The sequence below is a fragment of the Pteropus alecto genome, unplaced genomic scaffold (assembly GCF_000325575.1).
Source record: "Pteropus alecto unplaced genomic scaffold, ASM32557v1 scaffold320, whole genome shotgun sequence".
NCBI classification, from domain to species: Eukaryota; Metazoa; Chordata; class Mammalia; order Chiroptera; family Pteropodidae; genus Pteropus; species Pteropus alecto.
This window is the reverse complement of record NW_006429963.1, coordinates 221415-245064: the sequence shown is the minus strand read 5'-3', so window position 1 is coordinate 245064 and position 23650 is coordinate 221415. Positions and strand designations below refer to the sequence as shown.

Here is a 23650-nt window from a genome sequence, read left to right as displayed (position 1 = left end):
GCTGCATGACTTGATTCTGTGTTGCCCACGTTTATAGCCACAGGGCCCGTCTCGACCCCTAGGGAAGCAGCAGCAAGACACCCAAAGAGGAGGGGCCAGGACCCTGTGCGGCCCTTCCCACGCGGCACTGCTGTGCCCTCTGCTCCCAGGAGTAGATAGGTTTAGCCCAGAATCCAACCCCTGCCCCTAAGGGTGAGAACTCAGGCTAGTGTTTTCAAATGAAGTGTGCAAACAGATGTTGCCATTGCTTTATTACTCAGTTTGCAGGCAGCATTATAGATAAAAGTCATGTTAAAAACAACCAGGTTTGCTAGAAAGCTTTTTCTTTGCACTGTGGGTTCCTGCACCACTGATATCATTAAATATATTATTTTGCAGGCACAAGGCAAGCTTCCTACTCATACCTCTCTCCAATAAATCCCACCCCTTCTCTACTATGTGTTATTAACATTAAAATTAACACTAGGAAAATACACATTCATTTAATTTTCCGTAAGTCCTTTTTCTCTATTTTTACATGACCAGAGATTCTGGCTTGGTTATGAATTCAGAAAAGCTCCCAAAGTTCTTGATGATGACTCGTAGAGAAATCTGAAACACAAGGAGAGAAGTAATCAGCTACAGAAATTGGTGACCGAATCACCTAAATGTGCATTTTTACAAAATAAATCTAAGTGTCTGCAACCAAACAGAAATAATCAGTAACTGTTTCACTAACTGTGCCTCATACGTAAATTGGAAAAAGAATCCCCATCACAAGTCATCTCAGCAGATACAGGACACGTTGAGTGACAGAGCTGTCATCAGTCCCCCATGGCCAACAAACAGTTCAGGAGTCCCCAAGGAACTCTCTGCTCAATCAAATGTGCTCGCCTGGCCATGCTCTCTACAGGTGGGCTTTTTCTCACTGGGCAGTTCTCTACCTTATGAGGCCCTAAACCCTACTCAGACACACAGCAAGCTTAAACATGACATGAGCACGTCCCTTTCCCGCACCCGCATCCTGAGCTTTTGTCCCCCCTACACAAGAGCACGGACAATAGGACAACTTACCCTCAAGACACACTATTAGGATACCCACTGCCTCAATCACCTGAGACCTTCAGTAACCTCCCCCACACCTGCCCCCAGGTGACACTTGCCCCTCCCCCGCCCCACGGAGCCAGAAGTGGGCTGAGCCCACTGAATTCTTTCCCTCCTAGAACCTTCTCCTAACTCCAGTGCAAGAGTCTACTCTACGTCAAGAGCCCTCACCGGGCAGCCCTCACACAAGCCAGGTGCCACCTGCCCACTCTGTGAGACTTAAAAGACACATTTACATGTGCGTGCCCACTCTACTCCCCTTCCTTCTCATCGCCTGCCCAGTAATTCCACGAGGGTCCCAAGCACCACCCTCAGAGTATGCGAGCCTGCTAACCTCTAAATTCCAGCCTAGACACAAATACCAATTTTATCCCAAATGACATCTCGTCAGCAAGTGCCCCCCATGTGTCCTGCTCGTTGAAGAGATGACCCAGCACATGATCCAGGAAAGCCCTGTCTTGTGCCAATACAAGCACACGTGCAGCTAAACTTCCTAGTAGCTATGTTAAAAAGAGATGAAAAGAATCAGGTGAAATTCATCTGAATGTTTTATTTAACCCAACATACCAAATACAAATTTGATAATAGTATTTTTATACTGGTTACAGGTTGATTAATCAATATAATCCATAACAAATATAATGCAATCGATATAAAAATACTATTATCAAATTTTGCAATCTTTTTTCCATTCTATCTTCAGAAACTGGTATGTACTTTATACTTAGGCCATATCTCAATTGAGATTCACATCTCAGGTGCTTAATTTCTACACGTGAGAAGTGGGCTAGTGTAGGGGCCAGAATGAATCTAGACACATTTAAAATTTTTCTCTTTATCTCTGGAGTTCAGGAATTTTATTCAGACTTAACTTAGGTGTGATTTCCCCCCCCATCAATACCATCGAGAATTTAGTAAAAGAATCTTTAAAATTTCAACTTTCTTCAGCTGTGAAATTTCCTACCATCGTCTGTTCAGCTGCTGCCTCTCTCGGGTCTGTTCCTCCCGGTCTGCCTCCATCTCCACGATCTCGTCATCGGTATCTATTCTGCGTTGAGATAGCTCTCTAGTGCGTTGGTGACTTTTTTTTTTTTTTTTTTTGCCTACAGCACCTCGTCTTCCTAGGTGGTCTCCCATTCAAGTACTAACCAGGCCTGACCCTGCTTCATCGGTGACATTTTTAATCCAAGAGGTTTAGTTCTATATCATCCTTTTGAGGCTACAACTGACTTTTCCCTTAGAGACTTGTTATTAATCACCTGGCTGGCCCACCACTGCTCCCTCATCAGTGGTCGTTCTGATTGTCTCTGACTGCTGGGCCACCCTAACGTGGTTATTTTTGTCTATGCCATATAGACACTCAGGTAGATGCAAAGATGGTGGATGGTGAGAGCTCACAAGGCCTGTGGAAGCTGCCGCCACAGCAGCGAGCCTCTGAAGGAAACAGCAGAAGACTCCCAATGCCCCCGCAGCTATCCCAGCCTAAGGACAGAAAAGACATCACCTACCTGGGTCAGCTCTGTAGGAACTAGAGGGACCAGGACACTCACGAGGGCCAGTGTCTCTGGTCCTCAGTGGGCCAAGGTATCAGCCAGACCCCTGGTGGCCAGAGAGGAAAGCACTCTCTACTACACCCCAGGAGCTGAGGCAGAAGGACGAGGACACCAACACTCTGGGACCTAACATTTATTTTTAATTACTCAAAAATATCATCTCCTCAAATGAGCATGCATTTAAAAATGCTTAAGAGAAGAACATTAGGTTACCTTGGCAACAGTACTTATTAACTATAATTAGCCGCTCAGGCTGACCTAAGTCTGGACGAGCATGGATAATGACTGATCAGCATCGCCTCTGAACCAAGCGCCGTGCCTGCACACACAGGGCTGCTGGGCACCGGATGCTCTCCTTTCATAGGCAAGGTGACTGGGGCTGAGAGTGGGCAGCGACCTGCCTGGCTGGGTTCTGACTGCCCTAAGTCCCTTGGACTAAGAACACCCGGCTGTATTCTGAAGTTACTCACGCTCTATTAGTTGGGGGAAGGGTTGAATACACTATGCAGACCAAAGAAATAAGTATTAAAGGACAAAATGGATGAAACGGGAAATTTTAAAGCTGGAAGGGACAGTGGCAAACCTTAGACAAATGAAACCTCCTAGGCCAGGTTTCTCCTTGTGTGTGACAAGACCTTTGAACCTGGTGACGGGTTTGCCCACCTGAGAGCTAAAGGTCTTTAAACACAGGTCAGGGGTGGAGTCTTCGCGCCCACCCCTGATGCCTAGGGCAGGCTGTGTCCACGTGATGGAGCATACACATCACAGCTGTGGCCCAGGAAACAATCTTCTGAGGAAAACGGAAGGATGAACAATGTATGTTTTCATGAAGCGTGGTATCATTTATGCACAGTTTTTAACTATCCACACCAAGGCCCACTGGGTACTGATGATGGCAGAAGTGTGCTTCTAAATGAGCTGTGAAAAAGCATCCGGCCCCAAGTCTACTTTTTAAAAAAGACTTAAAATTACATACGACAGGAAAAAATGCTATTATTGATCAGTATTTGATAAGAGAAAGGAGTTTTCTTTTTCAGGGACTGCTCCTTCCCTTCAAGGTCTAATAGCAAGGCTTAACACTGGGGACCACACAGAACACCATCCAAGTGGCCTACATAGAGACGTAATTAATACTGGCAAGTAATTTGCTTATAATATGATTACAGTTCATTTACTCAGTGGGAAAAATTCACTATATAACACAAACCATAAGAAATATTTATACTTCTATAATCTCTAATCATGAACGTATTACTGTTTTTATACTATTTATGGAAGTAATAAATATAACATATTTGACATTTAAAGGCACCAGTGCACTGGCAAATGCATGCTGTTCCTCCCGAGAAAATATGGCCAGTTTACAGTGTGCTATACTGGGTGAAGCAATTAAAGTGCAATGAGAAGCATTTTTTATTTAGCACCCAACAGACCAGTTAACAAAGTACTAACCCCGCTGGAGAGATAACTAGTATGTTCATTAAGAAAGCGCTCACTTCTAAACTGATGCCTAAAATATTAATCGGATCAAGGGGTTCCCAAAGACTTAAAGATGTTGATTTGCCTTAATGTCTCTACGCCAACGTTAAATCAATATTTCAAAATATAGTCTTAAATCTTATTGTTTGTCTTCCATTAGATTGATTTTTTTTTAGTTTCATCAATTTTTCAGATTGATTTTTTTCTTAGACACCATTTTTTCCACGGTGTGTTTCTTGCATATTTAAGAAGCCAGTGTTTCACAGTCCCTACTTATTCATTTTTTGGATGTTTCCTTTTTAAAGGGAAAACTCTTCTTAGCCACCTGTGCATCAGCTTAGCAGAGAAGATGGCACATAGTTGTAGAAACATGCCCCATGTTTAAATTCTGTTAGTAACAGGTGTGGGGGCTTTCTCTTCCCAGTTCTGAGGCCTTCAGGGCACGTGGGCTCCCCAATGCCAGGTCCCCAGAGGGGCTGCCTTCTCCAGGAGACCCCAGGCCGCTGCCGCCACCAGGCTCCACACGGCGGCTGTCCTGCTGGCAGCTGCCTGACCCAGGAAGGACGCAGCAGAGGGCTCCAGCTCAGTTCCCCTAACTACCCCCGTTCGGCCGTGTGGACGGGCTCCCCTGCCCCTGGAGAGTGGACATCCAGAGACTCCTACCAGAGGCCTCAGGCTTCATCCAGGGAGCCAGGTCTCCGGCCTGGGCGTGCGTCCACCCTAGCGGCGGGGCTGCTCCTGTCGTCCGCACTCCTCTACGCCTGAGAGCTCGCTCTAACCCCACTGGCCAATAACCCATTACACTGACACCCTGATAAGAATGCCTGACGTTGAGCTTTCCCTGTCCCCGTCACCAACAGGAAAAGACCAAAGGAGGCTGGTGCAGTTGTCTTAATATCTAACAAAATGAACTTTACGAGGAAGGAATTACTAGAGAAGAAGAGAGATCCTTCTTAAAAATAACAGAATCAATTCATCAAGAAGATATAGCAGTTCTAAATTCATATGCACCTAATATCTCGATGACAAAATAATATAAAGCAAAACCCGTCTATAAGAAATGGCCAGATCCAGCAGGCAGAAAATCAATGAAGATACAGCTGAACTCAATAGCACCATCAATCAACTGGATAGAATGGACACCCAATGGACCACTTCATCCAGCAACAGCAATACACACATTTTCCTTAAATTAACATGGAAGATTCACTAAGATAGACCACATTCTGGACCATAAAACACAGCTCAACAAATTTAGAAGAATAGAGATCACACAATGTCTGCTCTTAGACCACAATGGACTTAAACCAGAAAGCAGTATCAGAAAGATAACTGGAAAATCCTAAAGTGTGTGGAGATTACACAACACACTTCTAAACAACACATGGGTCAAAGAAGAAATCTCAAGAGAAATTTTAAAATACTTTGAACTGAACAAAAATGAAAACACAACTTATCAAAATTTGTGGGATGCAGTAAGGCAGTGCCTTGGGTATAATTTACAGCAGCGAACACATATGTTAGAAAAGAAGAAAGATCTAAAATAAATAATCTAAGCTCCCATCTTAGGAAACTAAAAAAGAAGAGCAAATTAAATCTAAAGCAGGCAAAAGAAAAATAATAAAAATTAGAGCAGAAATCAAAAAAACTGAAAACGGGAAATCAAGAGAGCAAAATTAATGAAATTAAAAGCTATATCTTTTAAAATATCAATAAAATCGATAAGCTTCTGGCCAGAGTAACTAAGAAAAAAAGAGAGGACCCAAATAACTAATATCAGAACTGAAAGAGAGGACATCACTACAGGTCCCATGGACATTTAAAGGTTAATAAAGGAATACTATAAACAACTCTATTTCTACAAGTTTCATAACCTAGATGTGATAGACCAAATCCTTGAAAGACACAATCTGCCAAAACTCATGCAAGAAGAAATAGACACTTTGAATAGGCCTACATCTATTAAAAAATAATAATTAATAACCTTCCGGAGCAGAAATCACCAGGCCCATTTGGGTTCACTGGTGAATTCTACCAAATATTTAAAGAAGAAATTATAAACAATTCCATACGATCTTTCAGGACACAGAAGCAGAGGAAATACTTTCTACCTGATTCTATGAGGACAACATCACCCTAATACCAAAGCCAGACGAAGACATCACAAGAAAACTACAGACCAATATCTCTCATGAACACAGATGGAAAAATACTCAACAAAATATTATCAAATCAAATCCAACAATGTATAAAAAAATTATACACCATGATCAAGTGGGATTTATCCCAGGTATGTAAGGCTGGTTCCACATCTGAAAACGAGTTAATATAATCCATCACAACAAAAGGTTAAAGAAGAAAAATCATATAATATCAACAGATGCAAAAAAAACTTTTGATAAAAATCCAGTACCCATTCATAGTAAAAACCTTCACGAACTTGGAATAGAGGAAAACTCATCAACTTGATAACGAATATCTACAAAAAACCTTGAGCTAGCATCATACTTAATGGTGAGAAAGTAGAAGGTGAGGGTGCCCCCTTCCCACTCTGTACTAAAAGTCCCAGCTTATGCAATGAGACAAGAAAAGGGAAGAAAAAGTGTGCAAACTGAGAAGGAAGAAACAAAACTCTTTATTCACTAGTTAGCAATTTAGGATTTTGAAAGCCTTTCTCCAAAGGAGAAAGTCGCTAGTTCCCCAGTCATATATAAATCTAATTACCTAGTTGAGAACTCTGTGACATTTAACCTTATGAAGTTCATAAAACATCAGGAAAAACAATCCTTTGTGCCTGGTCTGAGAGTCAAACACAATTCATCACAGCATTAGCGGGAATTTGTACAGTATGTCAAATACAGAATATGACAGCAAAACACACAGCTGGAAAAGCAGCTTAGTGAACACATCTCTAGGCAGCAGTCCCCGTGGCAGCCATGGGCCACCCAGAAAGATGACACGTCCTTCTTCAGTCTCTGGGGGGACCTTTCCCATCCCCAGAGTGAATGCTTGTGGGTGGGGTAATTTTATCTTAGGAATGCCCAGGGTTTCAAAAACATAGCAAACCATCAGAAATGATCTGTCTAGTTTTAAAACCATATAAAATAAGTTTGTATGCCCTTACTTTTCTAGAGCAGAATTTTGCAAATGAATTTTGTTTTTGAAGACAAAAATAGAAGTAAATTAAACATATGTTCAACTGGTTTTGCCAACAGAAATGTTTCTGTCCTTACAATCCTCAATTTTCAAATGACCTGCCTGTAATAGCAGAAACAAAAACGTGATCTAAATACACCTAAGGAATAACTAGTAGTTTTCAGATAATCACAGTTGGGGTATAACCAGTACTTTACCTCTCCATGCTATCCTCTTCCAAAGTGATCTCCATGAATGTCTTTAGTTTTCTGTGAACAGTGGCGGCAACATCCTTCACTTTTGAACTTTTATGTTTACCTATGGGAAAATTATATTAGAGATGGAAAAAAGATTTTAACACTAGCACACAAAAACAAACATGCTCTGCCATCAATGCAGGCGATTTCAATACAAGTGAGCCTCCCTGTTATTCTGAGTTACCCGCTTAGTGACCTGTGGACAGTAACTGTCCCCTTCACAGGGATGTGAGAGGATCAAACAAAGAGATAAAAGCATCTCTCAGCTCTGAGGTAGAGTTCCAATGACCATGACCCCATGAGTTCTGTCCATGCCATCAGAGACCATGCTCACCTGTGCCTCCATCAGAAATGACAACTACCACATTTCAGAGTCACCATCTGTTTGGCAAATATTTAACTACTTATTAAGTACTATGAGCTCATCAGAAGCCCAACCTCCATCCTCCCACGCTCCACATAAAGAATGTCCCCTCATCCTGGGCATGCTCTCTTAGGGAAGTCTTTTCTGACACATAGCAAACTAGTTTCAAAGTATTATCATGAAACTAAAGACATATATGCATCCTTACTACCTTAGAAAATAATTTCAACATTGTTAAAACAGAACAAAAAGTAATAAAGTTAACAGTAGCCTATCTGCAGGACATTATTTATCTTTTACACTGAAGTAAGCATTTTATAGGTATCTCCGATTATTTTTCAACTGGCTGGGATATTCACAAGAGTCAAGGTTGGGGTTTAAGCGGCACAGCAGATGAATTAAGTATCAACATCAAAACATACCATCATTAACAAAGATACATTCAGATCTTTAAACATAAGTAAAACATGACAAATAGAAATTCATTTATGAGGCACAGTGAGATACATAGAGGGTCCAGTGGGGAACGGTGACAGGGGACAGGAAGTGCATTAAGAGCATGGGCTAGTGGGTATACTGGCCAATACAAGGTCAGCCGCATAGGGGGAGCCTGGCCAACAACAAATGTCAGAGCAAGGACCTCATCAAACACGGGAGTTGAGTTCCCCAACATTCCATAACAGTTCTGACTGAGATATACCCAGCAACAGCCCAGACGACATAAGAGAAATTTAACTAACCTTTATTAATAACCAAAATAATATGCATAATGGCTGTGAGACATACAATTCCTTCAATATCGTCAGAAGTAACAGATGCCTTTAATTCATCTAAATATGACCTGCAAAAAAAATAAACACCTGAAATTACTCAATAGTATACAGCTTAATACTTTATAGAAAAACGAATGTAGGTAAGCTCCATTGGCCACCACGAATTCCAGTTTTCAGGTGACATGGGAAGTTCATTAAACGTCTCCCATACTTTTCACTATCAGTATGCAAAATCATAGAGATGAGACATTAAAAGTAGATGACATTGTTAGAAAGAAAATGGGATGTTCTGGTAAGTGAAAAAAGCTACTCTGTATGTCCACAATACACACAGCAAAATTTAACATGCTATTGAATGATAATTCATAGCTGCTAAAAATGATATTTTAAAGTTTTCATTGAACATATCTGCTATCAAAGTTCCACAGATATCAGATATCTGCAAAATTATTATTTCTTTAATCCAGCAGTCCTGTATGTGCCACCACAAGCCTAGACTTTTGGTCACGTGACACACGGACTACAGAAATGCGTAAAAACTGTGCGCCAAATGACCGCCACACCGGCATGTACCCTAGTCAAGTGTTTGGAGTCTACACAGTAAGAAGTATTTTACTACACATTTTAAATATTTCCCTCTAACTGAATTTAGTTATAATAAGCATAACCAGAAACTATTTGCATGAATATATTTTACAGAAAGTTAGAATTTCTCTTCGTATAAGTAAAATGTAAATATTTCCAACACTGATAAAATGAGAGAAAATTCATTGGATTATTTGTCACAGAACAAAATGCGTCTCTGAGAAATTCCGAAAGTAAAAAGAATAGAGCAGAATCTGCTGAGAGCTCACAGCCACAATACAGGTATCAGGACAGCAAAACATGATTACCTGACCACATTCGGAGATTTTATTATTATTCCTATTAAACACCTTGAAAATGGTGGAAGGTCTGAAAGACGCTCTGGGGGGGTAAGCTCTTCTACATCCGTAACCTAAAAAAAAGTTTCAAATCAGTATTTATAAACTGAGACGGAGACTCATAAGATTACTTATTCTACACTGCTTTGGGTTTTCTTCAACGCTTGAGAAAGGCTTTCCAAAAACTCAAAAGAATGATTTTATTAACTTAAAATTTCTACGATAATTATGATTACCCTAGTTTATACACAGGGCGTCTTTAGTTAAAGAAAAAAGACAGACATGTCACTCAACAAGCCTTCTGTCAAGTAGCCTTTAATTTTGCATCATCTTCTGTGTTTTAACGCTAAGCAAATTTAACTCATTGTTCTTTGTAGTCCAGATCTGGTTTTCCCCATTTCGGCATTACTGGCATTTTGCAGCGTGATCCCTTGATGTGGGGGAACCGAGCACTGCAGGGTATCACGCAGCCTCCCTGGACTCCGCACCACCCCCCCCCGCTGTAAGGAGCGAAATGTCTGCCGATGCGGCCAGCATCCTCTGGAGGACAGTGCCCAGCGCTGATCTGGACCTACAGAGGGGCTCTCCGCGGACCTCTGGCCTTTACCACGGACCTTACAAGTGGAAAGCCGTCTGTCATCAGAGAATGAACTCCGAGGGCACGCGGAGAAAGCCCCAATCCAGGACGCCTTTGTTTCCCACCTGTAGCTGAGGGGTGGCCATGCCCGCTCCACCCCTGCCCTAAGCCTTCCCACAGTTCCTCTGCTGGGGTCTGGAACGCTGATTTGGATGTTAAAGTCAGTCACCATCACACGTGAAATGGCGCTGTTTCTCATTAAAATGCTTTACGTCTTTAATGCAGTCCACGTGTTTCCGATGCGAGACACAAATGACTACTGACTAGTTAAAACAAAAATGCATCTGGAGATTTTTAGCGTATGTACAAGCAAACTAGGTAACAAGAACACAGGGGCGGGAAGATGCTAATTGGAAGAACCTGTTTTGTGGCTCGTGTGACGTGCAGGTATAGCAGAATCTCTGCAGGGAGACTGATGAGAGAAACCATTAAAAAATTACACAAAGTATAATATAAAGTACCAAAACCTGATTCATCAAAAAATAGCAGGAAAGGAAAAAGGTAGGGGGATTAATAACAAACAGCAAAATGGGCAACTTAAACCCAAAGATATCAATAACTTCATTAAAATCAAGGGATTAAGCACCCCAATTATAAGACTGGGCCAAAAAAAAAAAAAAACCCATGTGGTATTTATAAGAAACATACTTTAAACATAATGAAACACGGTTATAAGTAAAAGGGTAAAAAAAGATATGCTATGCAAAATAAAAAACGCCAGACAATGCCACCTGCATGAGGACAGTATTGCAGAGATCAAGAGACATCCCACAATAACAATACCATCCATCAAAAAGACATGACACGCTTAGGTGTGCACGCACCTCATGACAAAGTTCCCATATGCGGGGAAGGAAAAGCCACCACAGTGGTAGCTTGCACAGAGGACAGGCAGACAGACAAAATCAGTGAGGACACAGAACAGCACAGTAAGACAGTGAAATTTAAATAAAACCATAAGTATTTGTCGCTTAGTGGGCAAAACGATCTTCACACCTACTCAACTCTGCTGCTCTCCAAAATAACCTATTCACAAAAGCGGGTGGGGGGCCAGGTCGGCCCACGAGCCATTAACTGACTCATAGTTGTTAGCTATATTGTTCAGTGGAGTAAATAATTTCTAGTTCTTATCTATGCAGTCTAGTAATTACTTTCTTAAACCAAGTGACCTCCCTTCAAGTTTTAAGGAGGGCATTGAATTCTATTAACGATTTATAATTTAGATAACTTTTTAATATTCATGATCTATAAATGCAAAATCTAGAACTTATACATACATACATTTATATAATCCCATGATATTCCTTGCCAGACTGCATCTTTTCATCATTTTTACTATCTTCTTCAGTCCCTATTTTGTGCCCTCCCTCAATACACCGAGGATTCCATGTGGAAAAAACAGCACTTTTTGTTCTGACTTAAATTCTCATCCTGATTATGACAATCTTTAACGAGCAGGCTAATCATATAAACATAAAATAGGCTATTTCTAGGCAAACAGCCAGGGGTGAACACATCACCTGTTCACGCCGCTCCCGGAAGTTAGGAAAGAATCCTGCCGCAGCGAGGCAGAGATGCGGACCGGCGCCAAGTGCAGCCCGCGAGCGCCCTGGCTTCCTGCTCACCCCTGACCAGGACTTTGCCTCATAAGAGAGAGGGCTCTTAAAGAATGTTACCAGTTCACTTAAATCTCTAAAATACGGCAAACAGAAATATTTGCAATGGAAGGACTAGTTTGGTTATAATCAAGAATGACAACACCCTTAACATGTTTTCCCAATAGTCACATGACTCAAAACCACAAACTAGCTATGACACAGTGAGGTCCAGCTGCTGGAGAAGCAGACGCCACTTAACTGTGAGTTTTTAAAAATAAAACAAAAATGTGCTGTTGTCACAAAAGAGCATCTGTCCAGTCAAAAAGGAACACAGTAGCTTCAGGACCAACAGACTTCACCTTTCGTAGTTGGTGACTTATCTCGACGACAGAGGCAGCGATCAGAATGGAAAGCACACTTCGGTGAAGGGGCGTGTCCTCATGCCACGACTGAACGGTCGTTATAAAATCATGCAGAGGGGTCTGAACAGAACACAGGAGCTACAACAAGGCACATCAGTAGTTTTTAGTGGCTAAAACAAAGACACTTTAAGAAGAGTATTCCCACCGTCCACCCCGGGGTAGGGAGCACTAATGTCATCTGCCCTCCATCAGCACCCATTCCTTCCTGCTGCTGCCTCAAAGCTTAGCCTCCACTGCCAGAAGAGGGCAGATAGGACCGAAGCCCACGACCTTCCCAACGGTCCTTCCCCAAAAGCAAAGAAAAAGTCCCAAGGACAAAAGTATCAATAATATTAATAAAGAAAAAAAGAAAGAAAGAAAAGATGAAGAAATACCACTGACATTAAAAGCCAATGTCAACTATAAGGCCATACGCTCTGAATAAAGCTGCACAGCCAATGGTAAAAGATTTGATGAGAATATAAAAGATTTTGGCACAAATTACGTTACATAAACAGACCACAGATACCTGAACCAAGTCATTAAAAACAGAAACATTCTGAATTAACTCAGATATGAACCAGGTTAGAGAAAATACAGCCATTGACCTTTAATTGCCTCTATCAGCTAAGAATAGAATAAAAAGGAAAGTTTTCACCATTTCATAACCATCCTCCCATGTAAGCATTTAAAAAATTCTTTTCATTAAAAAACAATAGTTCATTCATATTTTTAAAATACTACTTAGGAAAAATTATAGCCTTCTCTGATGACAATGATTTTAGGAATAAAGCAAATTTGGTACCCGGGTCACTCAATATCTACTTCACGTCTGCATCCAATCAGCAAAGGGACCCATGGGCCCTGCCATCTCTGTGACTCTCACTTCCAAACTGGAGGGTAGTATATACGAGAGTTATCTAAGACAGAAATCAGAATTTCCTTGGGGGATGTGTGGGGGGGAAGTCTTTGTCATCTACAGATAATCAAAATTAACATTTTCAAAAGTATATTTTATTTGGAAAATCCTATGAAATAATAATTGAGCACTCAGGAGCCTATTGGAACTGGTTCACTGCTTCATGTCTTGCTTGGCAGATGGGCTCTCACTGCTGGTCCGTGACCTGAACTCACAAACACCTACCCCAAGGCTGACAGTCACAGGTAAGCTTCTGGTCCACCCTCACCTCCTGCCCAGGTGCAGATATTGCCATCTCATATACCAGAGTGTGCCATGCTATGAAGAAGGCTGGCAAGCATACTCGAAGGATGGCACCTATACCTCGCTGTACCTAACCCAACACCCCACGACACACTGTGCTAACAGCCTGCGGGTGAGCAGACATACTTCAGGCACCCTTCCTTGTCCATCAGATGAGCGCTGCCACCCAATGTCTAAAAATCCCACCCTGCGAAGACATGAGTACCCGCAGGCCTTCTTCCGGTTGCTTCCTAAAGTTCCACGCCATGCATTCCAACATTTTCTGAAAGACCTTCTGGACCATATCAAACAGCGCTGCAACGTCTCCATCTGAATCTGTTTTCTGCTTTAAGGAGCTTCCGGTTACCTCTTTTAGAATGCCAAGAAGTAATGAAACATAAAAGAATCCTTTCACTAGAAAGAAAATTGAACAAATCAGTTATCTAATCAAATAATTCTGTTGAAATTATTACACATACTCACTTACATATGTATTAGGGTAACCTGAAAGAGATCGTTACTGGTAAGCCAATACCAAGTCAATCAGGTTAATCTAAATTTTAACAGGGATAAATAAAACACATTCCTATAAACATAAAACCAATACCTTCAGCAACAGCATAATTGACTCAGTCACTAAGAACCATGCTTACTGCACATGTGGACAGTGTGGTTCTTTGAACACGTGGATTAGAGAACTGTCTTATTTCTCATGTAACGATGACATCAAATCAACACCAGCTCTACAGTACAAGTCAGAAGATGGCCCAAGAGCTTTCAGAATATGATTAACAATCTCGTTGGTGAACTCTGTTAACTTTCTTTCTAACACTTGTAGTTTATTGGTTGTCTTTCTCTTCCGAATCACCACCTTCATTGCTGCCTCAGTGTGGTAAGAAGTTTTCCATGTGTGAGCCTAATCCTACAATTCATCCTAGGGATCTTGAACTAAGCTCTGTTTATAAAACAGGTTAATAAGATACAGTAAGCTCAACTTGAGACAGAGATAAGAAATTAACCCAAATCTGAGTTTATCTGCTAAAGTAAATAAAACAAACATTGTATTCCAGTTGAGTTAACCCTTCAAGAGATCTACGGCACTACCAGAATCAACAAAAAGTTTCTAAAATCTTTGCAAACATAGTAGAAACTTTCAAGAAGCTAATATCTTATATTTAAAAGGCAAGGAAAACACATTCTCCACAAATGTTAAGTCATCTGAGTGGAATAGGCAGTAAGGGAGCAGCGAGTCCTTTAAATAAAGTACACACAGCTCAGTGGAGGCCAATGCACTGAAAAGAAAGGACCTGAAAACAACAGGGCCTGCCCCTTACACCCATGCTCACAGTCATGGGGCGTGGGCCAGAACCAATCCCTTAACCAGTATCTAGAATTTCAAAAATCTGAAAAGTTAAAAATTTAACTCAAAGCGACTTCATTATATTTAAGCTTTATATGCTTTTTAACCAAATAGATAGATAGATGCAGAGGTTACGTAACGCAACATACGACAAAAAATTGAAGATGTGTCGGAACCCACAACTATGTAAAACAGAAGACAGTGACTGAAAGCTCTTGCTTCTCGGGGAGGAAGCGGCTCGCACGCAATGCCAAGCTGGGTGTGACGTCGTCTAACTCTTCGCGGCTGGCCTCTGTTGCTCCCCAGCAGGTTAAAATCTCAGGCCACCAACCGTATGCAAAGGAGCAGCAGCCACAGAGAACGGCCCAGCCGGTCCTCCCGCGGGGCTCCGTCTCCTAGCTCCGGCAGAGGCCGTGGTCTCCATCGCCTTCAGTTACCTTTTCATTTAAGACGAAGTTCTGTTTTTGTATCAGCACGGTTAGGAAGGAAGGTTACATTTCTTAATGTAACCTTCCTTCCTAACCGTGCTGATACTTTTCGCTAGGACGATCATTTCTTAGTGCTGTTACACAGCAGTCTTAACAGCTAGCCCCAAGTCGCCTTTTCCCAGCCCTGTCACTTTCAGTGCCTGATTTTCAAAACACATACTGTGTTACAGCGGGAGCTTCTGCAATTTCGTGAGCTTAGATTTCTCCGCCTGGGTTACATGTGGGGGCTCAGCTGTAGTCAAGAACATCTCTTCTGGAATACACACTTCGGCACGGAGAAGGCCGTGTTTAATTATTAATAATATATATGTGACTGGTTTTTAAATTAAAATATTAGGACTCTTCCAAATGAAGCAAAAAGCCAAGTGAATGGTGAACTCTGGGGCTACCTAGCTAGGTGGCTAAGATTAATCCTAGTTGTGGCAGGGCCATAAGAATGACCCCATAGGTGATCCTGCCCAGGGAAATCCTGGTAAGCACCATCCTCTGCACAGACACTGAACAGAGGCGGAGGAAACAGCCCCACTGCTCCCGGCGTCATGTGACGCTGCTGTGAAGACACAGCCCTGGGACCCATGGATGGGTCCCTAGGGGCTCAGGTGGCTGGCCCCTCACTCGCTCAACAAACTCACCTTGGCATCAAGTGTGGGGCAAGTGTGAGAACCGTGGCATTGGTCCCCGGGGTTGCCCTGTCCTTGGAGTAACAGCAACACCCCAGTAGTGCTGGAGGGGAGGGGGCATTAAACGACCCCTGACCCCCCCCATGCACCCAGGGCAGATAAGAACTCTGTGTAAGCTTTGCCTTATGGGTGCCAGGGAGCAGCAGACCAGCTGGGCGGCCTCTGCACTAGTCCACACATGGCCAAGTCACTTGACAATCAACAAACCACAGGGAAGAGACCCCAAGGCCTCATCAGAAACTCTGGACTTCGTCATATCCAACACCAGAAACACTTCTGAACTTCCTGGCTGTTATCAGTCTGTAAAATCCTTTTTTGGCATAAGCTAGCTGGTGTTACATATCTGTCACTTTAAAGAGAGAGTCCTGACCAGCACAATGAGGGCAGAAAAGAGGGCCTGGTTTTGATTGTCAATGGTTCTAAACCCGTCCTTTAATGAATGAAGTGTACCTGTGTGTGTGATTCCAAGACTCCGCTGTAACAGCTGTATCTGAAACCTACAATCGCCAAGGCCAACCATCACGACGTCCTTGCACACAGTGAGGTAGGTCTGTAAGAGACAGTTGTGTGGGTATGACTCACCAACAAAGACCAGAGAAAGAAAAAAAAGGAAAAATCCAGCTGGTAAAGCTTCTAACAGATGATCAAGTCCTAGTTAGCTCAGACAGCAGATATTTACAAAGATGCTTTGTAAAGAATATCCAGATACATTAATTCTCATTTTATTTGCATAAGAAATCTAGAAACACATTTTATGTAATTCCACAACATTACCGAACACCTATTACCTGCAATGTATAAAATCACATTAAAATTATGCAGTGTTCACGATTTGTGAACAGATAAACTCTACGGATTCAAATGCCACCATAAGTATTTAAGAAGAGCAACACTACTGTCTAAAGTTATGACTTTAAAATAGAAAAGAAAATCTTGAAGCACATTGCAAACTGGGGAAGAAAGGTTTCTGCGTCTCAAGAGCTCTAACCTGGATAATTTCCTGGTAAATAACCCTACGAAGCTTCAGGTATTCTTCTTCTTGATCTTGAATAAAAGACAAAACTTTGCTTTCTAACCAAAACCCCGTGTCTTCCAAAATGGACAGGTACACTTTTCCTTCTGAGCAGAACTGTCCAACAACGACAGAAAGAGAAATCAGTGACGGAGCTGGCTTTGGCGACATTCTGCTTCTTCTGGGACGGAGCCCCAGGCTCACGCACCTTGTGCTGAAGGTGAATGCTCAGGCGACAGTGGAGGCTGAAGGCACGCAAGGCAGTCGCTTCAGTGAAGTTCTGAGGTTTCCCATCTGGTGACTGCAAAATTGATTCCAGGTCTACCTGTAAAACAAAAAGCCTGCAGGCCGTGCTCCCACTGACAAGTCACCCCATGTATGGCGAGAACAGTCGGAAGGAGGGGACACACGGCCACACTGGGAGAGGGAGTCCAGGAGCGGGAGGTGGTCCCATAACACAGCAAAGCTTTCCACGAAGTTCAGCCTTCCCTCCTCCCCCTGCACACTCTCCCCCACAAGGGACAAGAAAGTGACTTTGAAGCTACTGCTTAAGGAGCCTTGAGGATCGAGCACGCCAAAGCCTTTGCCTCCAGGGTGAATTCTGACCTGACCTCAGTGAGGCCCGAAGGCAGCCCCGTCAGGACTGACCAGCACGGAGGAAAAGGCAGGCCCTCCAGGAAGGCCATGTCCCCACGAGTGGGGACCTCCAGCCCGTCCAGGCCTCCTAACAGCAGCTGTGCCTGGCTTCTGGAAATGCGTGGCTGTGGGCTTTGGTCATAGCCACGATGGGGAGGGGTCCGCGCAGCATTTCACAGGCGGTAATGCCAGCTGTGCCCCCGCCGAGGAACACAGCTTCCACTTTTCTAGAAGCCACAGGCAGCCCTACTCTCTCCCCTAGTGCAGCCAGCGCCCAGCTCAGCCCACAGGGGAACTGCCATGCTGCCCACCTGCCCCTCGCCCCTGGACAGGAGCCACCAGACAGCTTGAGGAACACAGAGCGGGGACTGGGCTCGCCACCAGCTCCCACCAGACCCCTCCTTCTCCTTGAGACACCCTCTTACCCACCCGATGCCTGCTGCCATGCACTACAGGCCCTGCCCTGCGCATGGCCAGGGAACCAGGGAGCAGAGGAGGAAATGGTGACATTCACAGGAAACACTCTCCAGAGTCCTAGAAGAGCCTGCCAGGGCCTCTGAGGGAAGCTGGTACTCCCACGACAACCGACGGGAGCGGGGCAGGGGAACACGCAGTGACAGAAAGGGCCCCGCAGACAGCGCGCTGAGAAACAGGGCTGTCTGCGGAACCAAACTGGACAGAACGCCAGGCCCTAAACATGGCCGGGCCCTAGAAATTGTGAAGTAGTCCCCATCTTGCCCCACCCCAAGTCAGTCACCCGAGTCCCAAGTCCTCCCTGCAAACTGAGAGAGGGGGCTAGATAACTCTCAACTCCTTCCAGCTGGAAACTTTACCCTATGAATGTGAGAAGGTGACATCTTACTTGATCACTCCTATTTCATGGGACCACTCAGTGCTCACGGTGTCTGCGTCTGTTTACAAGTTACCTTTGATGTGTCAAGTGCTTTCAAAAGATGGTTCAGTTTCTTGTGGGGAGCAGAGAGCAGGCACTCCCGATTCTTCGGGTGGGTCAGCAAGTACTCCATGTAAATCAAGGCCAACTCCGGCTTCACTGGGCGCGTATCATGGATCCGCACCTTCCGCTTGGACGCTGAGTTACTCTGAGAGGGAGGAGAGCAACGAGTTCCCACGCGAGCATCTAATCCCTAACACGCGCTTCTCCTCAGCCAGAGAATGGTAGAGAAACATGGGCACAAACGCACCTTTCTCTGCGGCTGCTCCTCCGGCAGCCAGTCGCAGACGAGTTCCAGAATGTGCCCCACGTGTCCCCAGGAACAGAGACAGTCTAACAAAGTGCAATAGCTCCTGTCTGCTGCCCCTTCCTCTTGGTTTCTTAACGTGGAAATCACACCACAGCTGAAAATGTCAAAAGCATGAAGTCAGACCGAATGTTTCAACAGCAGTTCCCAACTTTTCTAAAAGGTGAGAAAGATAAAGGAGCCAAGAACTGAGGGCACTGGGCCCCCTAGCACAGGAACCCTGGGACAGTCTCCGCGCAGCGGGAAGCGCTCCGTTTCCCCACGAGCGCCACCGGGGCAAGTGCCAGCAGAAAAGAGTTTGAAAGCAGCTGTAGGAGCACTGAAGCCACCACGGCCCAGACGTACATAGACACAGTCACACGACCCCAGCCCTTCGTTTCTGCATCGATTCCATCGGACTCCAGAGCAAAGATTTCTAATTTGGGGGCAACAATTTTTGTTTAGCACCAAAACATTATTTTTTTCATAAATATGAATAAAAATAAGTAATTTTTACTGAGCTAATAACTAAAACTGTCAAATACAAAATATAATGCAAGCCACAAAAGCAAGCCCCTTATGTCATGATAAATTCTGTAGTAGCTACATTTAACTAACCAAAGTCAAACAGGTAAAAGGAATTCCAGAAACATCTTGAACTCAACCTAGCTACACTATCACTTTAAGACGTGATCAGTAAAGAAAACAGCGGAGGAGCCAGTCCGCACTGTCCCTTCAGCCGAGTCCCCGTGTCCCCGTGCGCTCTGCACTCGCAGCGCCCCTCAGCACTCACGGCTGCGTTTGCAGCGGTGTCGGAGCCAGGGCAGCCCAGGGTGCAGCTCCAGGCCCCACGCTGGGCTCGCAAAGCACCCCCCACTTCAGAGCCGAGAGCTGGCTCGAGCGCCACGGAGTCTCTTGCGGCCTTGCTTGGTGGCTCCAGCACCCGCAGGAAGGGTGCCCTGCTCTTTTCCCGGCCACAGCAGCGGTGGGAGGGGCGGGGAGAGGCGCTGGGAACCCGGGCTGCAGTGCACGGTGTGCTGATGCAGGATGAAGGGCCGCGCAGGGCCCCACTGCCCAAGCGGAGGGCGGGTACCTGAATGCAGGCACGGAGGAGGCCGGCATGAAGGACATCAGCATAAACAAAGGCGTCTTGCAGTGGTCATCCTAAAAGCATAAAGAGAAAGACAAAACACATATATCAACGTTTGAAAGCCTCCTCACACAACTCCTGACGTCCTATTTTCAAAGACACTCATGGGAACAAGACTAGGTAGCCCTCTCCACACTGAGCGGGACACCCACCTACTGGAAAGCCTCACACTGACGACTGTTCTCAGACTTCCACGGGACACTGTACTCCTCTGTGTGACGTACAAACTTGTGCAATTAGTTAGTGAGCACCTACTGTGTGCGAGGCACCAATCTAGATCCTAGAGTACACCAGTAACCAGAACGCATGAGATTTCCTCCTGCCAGATTCTGACTTTTATTGTAAAAAACAATATCGACGAAAGGAAAAAAATTAACTGTGATATACCTGGTATCCCAAACATAAATCTCAAGCAAATGAAACTAGTCCGAGAAAATTTTTTAAATAAAACAGTCAGAATATCGTTGTGAAGAGAGTGTAGTTCAATGGTAAACACATGGGCTTTGGAGCCAGCCAGCGAAATCTAAGTCCAAGCAGATCCCACGACCTGGCTGGGGCAACGCGGAGCAGAGGCTGGCCTGTGGGCCTCCGCCTCCGCCCCCGCCCAGCTGGATGGGTCGCTGGAAGGGCTGAGTGAGGACTGCAGCAGGCCCACCACAGCACCTGGGACACCATGGTGCTCAAGAAATTACAGCTACACTACTACTGTTTTATTACAACAATAAAGCAAACAGTAGACCAGACTTGATCAAGGAAACGTAATAAAAAATATCCTTGGTTGGTTGGGAAAATGAGGGATGGTGGATCCCCCCAAAAAAGAAAAGAAATGACTTCCCTGTTTCTTCAATATACATGAAACAGAAACAGGAGCAACATCAGAATATGATCTGTCATTCACTCGCATTCACTTAGAGTGAACCCACCCTTACCCCAATAAAGAAAACATCTTAATGTTACAAGTTGACGGATTATCACTGCTGATTCTACTCTATGTGCAACTTAGAGTGTTTATTTGTTTACAGGATGAGTACCTCTTCTCTGAGCTCTAAGGGTAGGGAAGCTCTCCTGCCAGAATCGTTTGGAATTAAGTGAATTAACTGTCTTCCTTGGGTTCCTAGACAGCCTAGGCCACACTGCTCATCTGCCATCTCATACGGTATCCTATGGGCATCTGTGTTTATCTTCTGAGAATCCTGAGATGATGTTGGCTTCGATGTAATTATTTGAGCTTTAAATGTACTAGAACTTCAGCAAAGTAGATTATTTACTTTTGTGGACAGGACATGTTTGCTCAGACATGTCAGTCGCAGAAACCAGGCTCCCAGAGCAGCTGTAGAAGGGTTGGGAGTAAGTTCACCAAGAGACAGGTGGTTCCTAAGACCTATGATCATTCTACACCTAAACCATGCTCTTTATAACAGGGAATAATCTGCATTTTTAACTAGCTGTCTTATTTTCATGTGTTTTTGAAATATGAACTTCTTTCAGAAGGAAAATAAAGTCAAGTAATGAGAAGGCTTTCTTCGTCCACACAGAGAACTACACACAGTTCTCAGCTCCTACAACACAGACACAAGTACTTCAGAAACACGTGCACTCACAGTGTGGTTGTCAACACCTAAATGCCCACGAAACTGAGGTGCTCCTGCACACCCTGATGTTCGCAAACTCCTCTTTCTGGATTCCTGGCAAATCAAACTGGATTCTGAAACAGTGTCATGGACCACTGAAACAGAAGCCCCGAGCACTCAGCCCCGACGTTTCTCTGGGTGTGGGGTGTAGAGCTGCCAGGCACGTGGGGTCAGCTGTCCTGCCGGGCAGGCGCTGGGCCGCAGAGGCACGAGGACGGTGGGGCACTCCCGCTACCTCTGCACAAATGTCATCTCGCCTGTGCCAAGTGTGCCGGTCTCACCTGGAACACTTTCAGGTACTCGGGGAGCACAGAAGCGAACTTGCCGACAGTGTAGCCTCTGGCCTCCTTATTGCTCTCCATGTTTCTGTGAATGCTCTTCCAGAGAATCACGACGACTTCCAGTAAACCCGCCATGGATGCGGCATCATGGACTGACAAGGTTTTGTCCAGAACCTAAGACACAAACGATTTTGCCGTGGAAGAATCAAATCATAACAACTCTTAAGATACAGCACCACCTTTAAAAGCCCATCTCAGAATTCTAGACTGAAAGCATAAATGGAAAGAATATCAAGCCTATATTTGCATGTCATAATGACTTGATTCTGTATTTGAGAATCTCTAAGAGGTAAATCTGTTGTTAAAAGCCCACCCAAGAAATAATAAATTATAAATTAGCCCTATATCCTTTCAATGAAAAGTCCTGCAAGGGAGCCAGCTTGAGATGCAGAGGCCGGTTCACTTTGGGGGTTGGTGTTTTGTGCTATCTACTCAAATGCAATGGAAAATAAACTTGTTTAATGAGGATACATAGACAAAGCGGTTTCTATAGAAAGTGAGATTTTTCAGTGGGCAGTTACTAGTTTGAATGAGGTATGGCCAATCAAATTTAAAGAGCAATGAAACTACCAAAGGCTTAGAAACTACTGAAGGAAGACAGCAAGGACAAAAAGTAAAAAACCACTTCAAAAAACTTTGCTTTTAGTCATATATTCTTCAAATGAGAATATCTATATGACAGATTATATTTCTTTTCTAGCATAGATTACAACGGAACTACATGTTTCTAATCCTTTTTCTTCTCTAATGGTACAGAAAATGGCCTGAAATGTTATAAAATGCAAGCCTTCTCATAAACACCTAGATTTCTAATAACAGGGGTGGAGAGTTCCTTCAGTATTAAAAACAGAATAGTCTCTCAACTCCTACTTACAAAACGTGTGTTCGTTCTTGTGTAAAGCCATGTCCACCATCAGCATGAGTGGCCGCGAAAGGCTATGCTCACTGCTCAGCACAGGACACCCCACCCACTGCCGTCCCGCACCCACTCCGCACGCTGCAGCCCCCCAACCCTGTGTACTGGTGGTAGGTCACCATGCTGGCATCGTCGGCCAAGGTTTCTGAAGATGTATTAGCAGCAATGGGAATGCTTTCCTGAAGAACCCTACCCACCCAATCCATTTTTGAGGGAAAAGCTCTGAAGAGAGGAACTTTGAATGCTCTCAGCTGAAGGTTCCCAAATCCAAGCTGAAAAGACCAGGGAGCTGATGAAACCACCAGTCAGAGGAAGTCATCAGGATAAAACGCAGACTCACTCCCTCTACGCTCTTTTCTGTTTATTCCAAACCTGCTTTCCCTTCCTGGGACAGAGAAGAGGAAAATGTCTGAACGGGCTGCACTGGTCGCCCTACCAGGCATGAGTCCCTGGGCACACGTGTGACCAGAGCTGTCCTCCTGACATGCGGCAGGGCAGCAAGAGACCAACGAACAAGCAAAGCCACACTTCAGCCTCGGGAGCAGCTGCCAGAGGTGGGGAAACAGGGCGGGGAGTGAGGCAGCGTGGACCAATGCCAGGGCCTGGCCCGGTGGCCACCATGCAGTACCATGTCTCAGCAAGAGTGTAAACTGTCTTTGGGGACTTTCTTATAAATTACTTTCTAAAAGACAATTCTAATTAAGGCTCATTCCCAGAAATTTAACACCAAGGTGCTCCCAACAGCATTTTGTCAAGAAATCCTTAAGGGCCCCACCACACGCCTAACCATAAAA

The 23650-nt window shown here is 44.2% G+C and overlaps 1 protein-coding gene across 3 annotated transcripts in view; it reads right to left on the bottom strand.

The window, feature by feature from the left end:
• Positions 1–211: 211 nt before the first annotated feature.
• NCAPG2 (non-SMC condensin II complex subunit G2) overlaps positions 212–23650 on the bottom strand; it is a 45972-nt gene continuing 22533 nt past the window's right edge. For all 3 annotated transcript variants that reach the window (XM_006904461.3, XM_006904462.3, XM_025044869.1), the window contains 13 exons: positions 21881–22054; positions 19912–19982; positions 18783–18936; positions 18507–18680; positions 17153–17269; positions 16921–17061; positions 16383–16482; positions 13631–13818; positions 12162–12302; positions 9538–9641; positions 8612–8712; positions 7469–7568; positions 212–591 (listed from right to left, as the gene is read on the bottom strand). In XM_006904461.3, the coding sequence (XP_006904523.1) occupies positions 540–591; positions 7469–7568; positions 8612–8712; positions 9538–9641; positions 12162–12302; positions 13631–13818; positions 16383–16482; positions 16921–17061; positions 17153–17269; positions 18507–18680; positions 18783–18936; positions 19912–19982; positions 21881–22054 (1617 nt within the window). In that variant the 3' untranslated portion in view covers positions 212–539. The remainder of the gene's footprint in view (positions 592–7468; positions 7569–8611; positions 8713–9537; positions 9642–12161; positions 12303–13630; positions 13819–16382; positions 16483–16920; positions 17062–17152; positions 17270–18506; positions 18681–18782; positions 18937–19911; positions 19983–21880; positions 22055–23650) is intronic.